The sequence below is a fragment of the Pongo abelii genome, chromosome 13 (genome assembly GCF_028885655.2).
Source record: "Pongo abelii isolate AG06213 chromosome 13, NHGRI_mPonAbe1-v2.0_pri, whole genome shotgun sequence".
In the NCBI taxonomy this organism is placed as follows: domain Eukaryota; kingdom Metazoa; phylum Chordata; class Mammalia; order Primates; family Hominidae; genus Pongo; species Pongo abelii.
In genome coordinates, this window is record NC_071998.2 from 19,300,934 (window position 1) to 19,310,547 (window position 9,614).

General features: G+C 39.8%; 1 protein-coding gene and 1 pseudogene across 1 annotated transcript; both read right to left on the reverse strand.

Moving 5' to 3' along the window:
• Positions 1–6,630: 6,630 nt before the first annotated feature.
• LOC129047783 (putative protein FAM220BP) lies at positions 6,631–8,366 on the reverse strand. The gene has a single exon (XM_054519682.2). It carries the CDS (start codon positions 8,364–8,366, stop codon positions 7,545–7,547), a length of 822 nt encoding a protein of 273 aa, XP_054375657.2. The 3' UTR covers positions 6,631–7,544.
• A 60-nt stretch (positions 8,367–8,426) lies between these two features.
• LOC129047784 (small integral membrane protein 10-like protein 2A) lies at positions 8,427–8,632 on the reverse strand (annotated as a pseudogene).
• Between the last annotated feature and the right edge of the window lie 982 nt (positions 8,633–9,614).

The following is a 9,614-nucleotide window of genomic DNA, read 5'->3' on the forward strand; positions in this document are numbered from 1 at the left end:
ATTTAGAAGACTTAAACTACCTGACTTCAAGATTTAGAATAAACTCACAATCTTCAAGATTATAATGTAGTGGTGAAGACAATATAATGTAGTGGTGAAGACAATAAAAAAGATTCCAGGAATAAACCCATGTATATGGTCAAATGATTTGTTCAACAAAAACCCAAAAGCAATTCAATATGAAAAGAAAACAATTTTTTTCAAAAAATGATGTGGAAACAAGTAGATATCCACATGAGGGGGAAACAAACCTCAACCCTTACTTCACACCCTATATAAAAATTATTCCAGAAGGGATCACAGGCCTACTCATAAATAAAGTAAAACTAGAAAGCTTTTAGAAGAAAAAGTAGGAGAATATCTTTATGACTTTGGGGGTGGACATAAATTTGTTAAGGAATTGACAGAAAGCACTGGCCACATTGTTTTGAAAAATTTGAGTTCATTAAAATTTAAATCTTCTGACCATCAAAAGACATTCTTAAGAAACAGGCAATCTCAGACTGACAGAAAATATTCATATGTATCTGTCAAGGGACTTATGTTAAGAATATATTTTCTAAAAGTTGCTACAATTCAATAATAAAAAGACTAACATCCAAATTTTAAAATGTATAAAAGCTTTGAACTGACAATTTACAAAATAAGATACATGGCAGATCAGCACATTAAAAGATGCCCAGCATCATTAGTCATCAAGGAAGTGCAGATCAAAATTGCCCCCTGACACGAATACAGACCTACCAGAATTGCTAAAATGAAAAAGGTTAATCACTGCTAATGCAACAGCAACTCTCATACATTACTGTATGGTGTAAAATGATACAACCATTTTGGAAAACTGTTTGCAAGTTTCTTAAAACATTTATACATACCTCTTCCATTTAACCACAGCATCTACAGAAATGCAAACACCTGTCCACAAAAAGCCTTGCACAAAAGTGTTTACAGCAGCCCCAAACTAGAAGAAACCCAAATGTCCATCTACTGGGAAGTGAATAACCAAACTATAGTACATGCATGCAACTGTCTTCTGCTTCCGGGCTAAGTTCTTTGCTTTTAAGGGCTTCTGGAATTGGATTGGACCCACCCAGATAATTCCAGATAATCTTACTTTCAGTCCCACAAACACCACCATCCCCTGCACCACCTCAGCCCTCCTGCTCTTCAGAGCTCAGTGCACAGGGTTCATTTCCTCTCAGATGACCTTCTCCGCTAAGTCAGTTTATACAGGGTTCCCTTCTTGTGCAGAGCTAGGCCAGCTTCCCACATGTTCCAGGGCAGACTCACTTTGAGCAGGCTGTGTGTGTGTGTGTGTGTGTGTGTGTGTTCCTGGCTTTCTGCTATAAATTGAAGATCGTGGAGGGCAGGGACTATGTCTTTTTCTTCTTTTTGCCCTCCACTTAGCCCCTTGACTTTTTGCTCTCCACTTGGTCCCTGACACAGTCCAGCTTAGTGGAGAAGCATGCGGTCTGTAGAATCAGATGGAACCATGTGAGGTTTGGGACCACAGGTGGATACACAAAACAGGAATCCTCTCTAATAAGGATACCCTTGAGCCAAGCGTTGAGTAAGTGAGGAAGGCATAGCCACAGGGGAATCTGGGAAAGGCTCTGCAAGTGCACAGGCCCTGGGGCCCGCATGTGCTGAGTGTGAGAAAGAGCAAGAGGCCAGGATGGCTGATGAGAATGAGGGAGGGGCCCATGTTAGGAGGCAGTGGGGACAGATGGTGTTGACCCTTTATCTCATGGAAGGGCTTGGGTCCATGTCATGAGTGAACCGGGATGCCGTTGGCAGGTTTGAGTGGAGGAGTCACATGATCTGACTTTTGTTTAACAGGAACATCTCCTGAAGCGCTGAGAATAGATTGAACAGCCAAAGTGTGGAGGTCAGGGAAGAGGTGACTGTATGTGCAGCAGCCTCCCCTCATCACTTGAGTCTTCAGTATTGTTTGTGCAGGAAATGTAGGATCACTGCTTGATTCTTTTCCTTCATTTACCAATTGTCATAGCAATCAGTTGGTTCCCTAGCATCCTCCAAAGGAAACAAATGGGGCTTTTTTTTTAGAGAGACAGGGTCTGGCTCTGTCGCCCAGGCTGGAGTGCAGTGGCGCAATTACTGCTTACTGCAGCCTCGAAGTTTTGGGCTCAAATTATCCTCCCACCTCAGCCAAGTAGCTGGTATTACAGGCATGTGCCACCATGCCCAGCTGACTTTTTTATTTTTTCTAGAGTCAAAGTCTCACCATGTTGCCCAGTCTGGTCTCAAACTCCTGGCCTCAAGCAATCCTCCAGCCTTGGCCTCCCAAAGTGCTGGGATTACAGGTGCGAGCCACCACATCCTGCTTAATGAGCATTCTTAATATTATTATAAAGTCTTGAGTTTTTCAAATATTTGATGTGTTTCAAAACATTCCAATTCTTATTTTTATAGCTCAAATTATCCCATATTTGGCCAGTGAGAGCCTATTCATGTTGGCGTCTTGACCCTTTACACGTGTGCCCAGTAGTCCTTGATGGCTCCTTGGCATCTGTTATAACAAGATGCTCCAGGCTCATCTGATACATTTCCTGCACCAGGTAGGGAACAAGCCATTTCTCTAAGGATCCCTAGTTCCTTTTAGATGGAAGTGACATTTAGAGTCCGCAATGAGACAACAGGAGTGCTTGTTGCTTCTAGATTTCTGTTTCCTGGAATATTCAGTGGATAGAGGTAGAACATATGTATTGTTAATTAAAATTTTAATTTTGAGATACTCGTAGATTCACAAACAATTTTAATATATTATTTACACAGATCTGCATTCCATTTACTCAGTTTCTACCAACAATAATATCTTGCAAAGCTATATTGCAATATCACAACCAGGATATTAGCATTGATGCAGTCAAGATGCATTGCCTTCACTGTAAAAGCCCCCTCAAGTTTTCCTTTTCTAGCTACACCCCGTTCCCTCCTGCCCCCAGTCCCTCCTTCATCTCTGACAACCACTGAATCTATTCTCCATTTCTATAGTTTTGTCATGTCAAGAATGTTATATCAACAGAATTATGCATTCTGTAGCCTTTCGGCATTGGCTTTTTTCACTCTGTAATTCTCTGAAGATTCATCCAGGATGTTGTGCATATCAATAGTGTATTCCTTTTTATTTTGAATAGTATTCTGTGCTGTGGATGTACCACAGACTGTTTAATCATTCACGAACTGAAGGACATGTAGGTTGTTTCCAGTTGGGACCACTACAAATAAACTTGCTCTAAACATTTATGTGCAGGTTTTTGTGTGAACCCAAGTCTTCATTTCTCTGGGAAAAATGCCCAAGGATGCAGTTGCTGAGTTGTGTGGCACTGCCAGTTTCATTTTTTTTTAATTGCCAAACTTTTTTCCAGAGTGGCTGTACCATTTTACATTCCCATTAACAGTAAATAAGGGAAAGAGTTTCCCTTCATCCTCACTAGCATTTGGAGTTGTCACTATTTTTTATTTAACCATTGTCATATGTGTATAGTAATAGCTCATCATAATTTTAATTTTAATTTTCATAATAGCAAATGATGTTAAATGTCCTTCCTTGACTTCTGTCTGTGCTTTTTGGTGAAATGCGTGTTCATATCATTTGCCCATTTTTTGTTTGTTTATTTTACTATTGAGTTTTGAGAGTTCTTTATGTTATTTAGATACTAATCCTTTGTCTACTAAATGCTTTCAAAACATTTTGTCCTAGTCGGTAGTTCGTTTTTTCATACTCTTAGCAAGGTCATTCACAGAACAAAATTTTTTTCTTTAATTTTGATAGCATCCAGTTTATCAATTTTTGCTTTTATTGATGATGTTTTTGTTGTAAAGTTTAAAATATTCTTTGCGTGGCCCTAGGTCCTGAAGGGTTTTAATGTATTTTTCTAAAAGATTTGTAGTTTTACATTTAAGTCCGTGGTCTATTTTGAATTAATTCATGTATGGAGTGTTAGGTTCATGTCACCATTAAACTTTGCTCATGGATATGCAAATGCTCCAGCAATATTTGTTGAAAAAACTTCCTTTCCCCACACTGCATTACTTTTATGCTTTTGTCAATAACCTGTCAGTTATATTTATGTGGGTATGAGTTCTCTGTTCTGTTTAATTTGTCTGTGTATCTTTCACTCTACCAATACCACGTGCTGTTGATTACAATAGCTACACAATAAGTCTTGTAATGGGATAGATTGATTCTTCCAACTTGCTAATCCTTTTTCAAAAATGTTTTAGCTATTTTAGTTCTTTGCATCTCCATGACAATTTTAAAATAATCTTGTATTCATCTACAAAAAAATATTGCTGAAATTTTTATAGGAATTGTATATATGAGTTTGGGAAGGATTAACATCTTTGCTATTTTGAGTCTCCAAGTTGAAGAACATGGTGTGTCTCGTCATTTGTTTAGATCTTTGATTTCTTTCATCAGAATTTCTAATGTTTAGCATTCAAATCTTATGAATATTTTGTTAGAATTTGAAATGAGTATTTCCTTTTTTGAGCAATTATAAATGGTACTTATTGTATTTTTAATTTTTATATCCAAGTGTTCATCACTCAAAGCACACTTGACTTTTTTGTATGTTTATGTTGTATCCTGCAGCCTTGCTGAATTCACTTACTAGTTCTAGGAGTTGTTGATTTTGGTGGTTTCAAATAGATTTCTTTGGATTTTCCACATAGCCATCATGTTATTGGCAAAAGTGAGCAGTTTTATTTCTTCCTTTCCAATCAATATGCCTTTTTTAAAATGCTTTACTAAACTGACTAAAACTTCCAGTGCTATATTGAATTAGAGTAGTAAGAGCAGATATCTTTGCTTTATTCCCTTTCTTAGGAGAAAAACATACTTTCTTTGACCATTAAGTATAATGTTGAATGTTGGAGTTTTTGTAAAAGCTCTTTATCAAATTAAGGAAGTTCCTCTCTATTATTTTTCTCAGAGTTTTTTTTTTTTTTTTTTTCCAGATGGAGTCTCACTCTGTCACCCAGGCTGGAGTGCAGTGGCTCAATCTCAGCTCAATGCAACCTCCACCTCCCAAGTGCAAGTGATTCTCATACCTCAGCCTCCCAAGTAGCTGGCATGCATCACCACACCTGGCTAATTTTTTTGTATTTTTAGTAGAGACAGGGTATCGCCACGTTGGCCAGGCAGGTCTCAAACTCCTGGCCTCATGTGTTCTACCCGCCTCACCTCCCAAAGTGCTCAGATTACAGGTGTGAGCCACCACACCTGGCGTTTCTCAGAGTTTTTATCATGCATTTTGTCAAATGATTTTTCTGCATCAATTGATATGATTATGTGATTCTCTTCTTCATCTTGTTAATATGGTAGGTTACATTGATTTTCACATATGGAACAAGCCTTGCTTTCCAGGAATAAACTCTACTTGCTCATAGCATATAATTCTTTTTACATATCGCTTAATTCTGTGTCTATATTTATGAGGGATATTGGTCTGTAGTTCCTGTTTTGTTTTGTTTTTTTTTTAACTCTCTTTGTTTTTGGTATCAAGGTAATACTAGCTTTTAAAAACGAATTGAGAGAAGGAGAAGGTGGGATTTGGGGGGAAAGGTTGCAGACTTTTTGACTCAGGTCATTGTGGGCTTAGTCTCTATTGAGTGGCCGGGTTACTACAGGAAGCCACTCTCCATTCTTAGGCGCATTCTTGTCTATAAAAGGAGAAAGTTAAATGCCTCTAGAAAATCTCAGGTTTATTTTAGTGCTTAAAGTCTGTGGCTCTAAATTCAGATCCAGAACTAATTTGGCCTGGCCAGGGAGGGTTACGGAGTGCTTTCCTTACACCTCGTGTCTCTAGGCTCTGTAGACCTAGAGGTGTGGGATGTAAGAGCAGGCCCTTACCCACAGAATTTACATATAAATGGTGGAATAAGACAGTAAGTAAATAAATGTGATTATTCTGATAGTGGTAAAAATAAATAAATAAATAAATAAAATCACTTGAAAAGTAGCCCCTTGTATTTCTTTTTTCTGGAAGAGGACATATAGAATTGGTATTTATTATTCTTTAAGCTTTGGGCAGTATTTTCCAGTGAAACCATCTGAGCCTGGAGATCTTATGTGGGGCTCTTTGCATTATTTGTTTTATATTGATAAGTTGTGGTAGTTTATGCTTTTCAAGAAAGTGGTCTATTTCATTTAAGTTGACAAATGTATGTGTTTAGAGTTGTTTGTAGTATTCATTTATTATCCTTTCAACATCTACAAGGTCTTTAGTGATACCTTCTGTTTCATGCCTAATATTTATGATCTATAATTCTCTCCTTTTTGCTTTGTCACTCTTGCTAGATGTTTGTGAATTTTATAGATCTTTTTAAAGAACTAGCTCTTTGTTTCATTGGTTTTCTTTATTGTTTTTCAGTTTTAAATTTTATTGATTTCTGCTATTATAGTCATTATTTCCTCCCTTCTTATTTTGAGTGTTTTTTTTTTCTCTTATTTTCTATGTACTTCAAGTGGGAGCTTAAATTATTGGCTTGATAATTTTCTTATCATCTAATTTATGCATTTAGTTCTATGAATTTCTCTCTCAGCCCTGCTTTATACATGCCCACAAATGTTGATGTGTTGCATTTTCATTGTCATTCAGTTCATTGTATTTTTTAATAAGACATATTTATTAAGCTAAAGAACAAATTTTATTTTTCATTTTCCCCAAACACTAAAATAGCACATGGCATAGTAATTCAGCACACAGCATAAACTGATATATGCAATCACTAATCCCAAAAATGGTTAAGTCTCACTTTGGAAGTCTTTAAAATCTTATGCTCTTAAATGACCTTTATCAAAGTTATCAACAGACAACAAAAGGAGTCATCTGGAAAAATTTTAGGGTACAAGATACTGCAATTCCTGGAATGTGGGAAAATTTTTATGTGGGAAATAACTTGATTTGCTTCTCTGTAACTGAGCTACTTTTTTCTCTAGCTCATTTTTAAGGTAACACTGCTAGGGTTCCGAGTTTGAGAAGGGATCTTCTAAAGGTAAGCTTAATATTGCAACTTTCACCACAAGGCCTCTGTCTAAATTGTATTTCAAGTGGAAGGAAAGGGGTGTGAGAAGTGAAATAGAATTTTGCTGCAGACCAAAATCATTCTACAAAATGTAGAAATGATAATAGCTTACCATGAATTCAGCAAGATTTAACGCCAAGTACAGCGGTGTAGACCTCACAAGTATCCACTTCCACTGGGTGATCAGACAAGCCGAAGGGACACACAGGATTTGGGACAGTGGCCTTTTAGACAGTGTTGGGTGTTGAAGACAGAACTTCATGGTAAATCCATATGTTCTAATCTGATATTTATACAGGCTATGATGGTCTCCTGAAATGTTTCCCAATTCTTTATATGTCTTTTAAAGCACAATTTAACACATGCTAAAAAATTTCCTTCGGCATCAACCAGCTTTGAATTTAAAACTCACCTAAGTCTGCCAGGTCGTACAAACCACACCAGGAACCTAAGGGCTGGATAGTTTGCATCCAGACTTAATGCGAAAGAAATCATTCTAAGACAACTCTTAAAATTAATCTACTTGCATTGTTCTGCTTGTACTTTAAACTATGGCATAATGAATTTGCTAATTCAAAATGTTGCAGCGCCAGTAACCCCAGTGTTATCTGCAGACCACGTGAGGTGCTTTTAAACATTTTCTTGAATTCTATTGTTTGCTTTGAAAACATGGGGTTTAAACGGTCAAGGAAAATGCGTTTCGTCTCATCATTCAGGAGCACTTCAGGACACGCGTGCAGTGTTGCAGACAGGATGGAATGCAGGCAAGAGGGTTCCAACTCCGAGCCCAGACCACTGGGAAAAGCACTTGTTGGGTCATCCTGAAAACTTCCCATTTCCGGCAGTTTTTGATGGCATGGCAGTCGTGACACCCGAGGCTCTCCTTTGTGGCCGTGGGCGGCCCTGGGCCCTCCTCCCAGCCAGTCCCCCGCCAGAGCTTCAACACCACTGCAGGACACCCGAGCAAAATACTCTGTTGGAGCAGGGAACAAACCCACGGCTGCGCTCAGAGTGGCTGCTGAGGCTGGATTTCTTCTTACTGATTCTTTCACATATGGAAGAACTGGGCCGCCACCGGAAAGCAAGAGGCCAGCCCCGCTCGGATCCTTTCTCATTTCCAGTGATAATGCCTCACTCTGTGAATTTCCATCATCAACCGCAGGCTTATTCATCCAGGAGGGTGCATCTGCAGGCCAAGGGCCCTCCGTCCGCATTCTTTTCTTAAGGCTGTATGATAGTTTGTCCGAGTCACCTCCTCCGGCCCACTGCACTTGTGCCAGGCAGGTGCCGTGGGGCCCTCTCCTGTCCCTCATGCTTCGTGTCCTTGGATGCGGTGGGCCTGAGGTCACGCCTTCGTCAGTCCGGGAGGGCCTTCAATGGATCTCAGTATGAACCTGCAGGCGGACGTTGAGCATCATGGAAGCCGCGATGTAGAGGTAGGGGAAGTTGATGCGCAGCCGCCAGGCCAGATGGAAGAAGACAGCAGCTTGCGAGTCAGCCCCTTGCAGAAGACCCCACAGGGGCGGGCGGCGGCCGAGCCCTACAGCCGGACAGCCAGGCCCGACAGATCCGCCGCCATACAGAGGCCCGCGCTCCCACCGCCCGCCCGCCGTCTCCGCGCCGCGTCGCTGCGGCCTCTGGCCTTCGCTCGGCGGGCTCAGGGAGCGAGGGAGGCGCCTGCTGGACCGGCGGGCGGGCGGGCTGCGGGAGCGGAGTCCAGGCGTCATGCTCAGAGAAGCGCCTCCGCGAGCCGCCGCCTGGTTCATACCCTCTTATTTTTAATGCATTTCTGGTTTTTGAAAAATTTTATACAAAAAACATTCAACAAACAACAGTCAAAATGATTGTGATTGTATCCAGCCTCTATCATTTTACATTCTATGTGATTTTAAGGAATAGTCTTAAGCACCCTGAGTTTCATTTCCTTCATCCTTAAAGGGGATTATATCTACTTCATTGGGTGTATGAGAATTGATATCCTATTGTGTATAAAATGCTGAAAACAATTCCCGGCACTGAACAAAATTTGCAAGCTAATATATCATCGTCATCATCAACAATAACAAAAAATAATAGCAACATAATATACTATTATAGCTCATTACACCATGTCCCCATTTTGTGTGTTGCCTATTATATTCATCAAAATAGAATTATGAAGTTATTTTAAGTCATTATTTGTGCTTCTGATTATTTCTTGGAATATTAAAAAACAATTTGGGGGATTGTCTTAGTCCATTTCTGCTGCCAAAACGAAATACCACAGACCGGGCAATTTATAAACAATAGAAATTGATTTCTCATGGTTCTAAAGGCTGGGACGTCCAAGATCAAGGTACCAACAGGACTGATGTCTGGTGAGGGCTGTTCTCTGTTTCCAAGATGATGCCTTGTTGCTCCATCCTCCAGAGGAGCATAACACTGTGTCCTCACATGGTGGAAAGGATGGAACGGGACAAACTCACCCTTTCAAGTCTTTTTATAAAGGCCCAAAACCCATCCATGAGGGCTCCACCCTCATGACTTAATCACTCCCTGAAGGCGCAACTTCTTAATTCTAT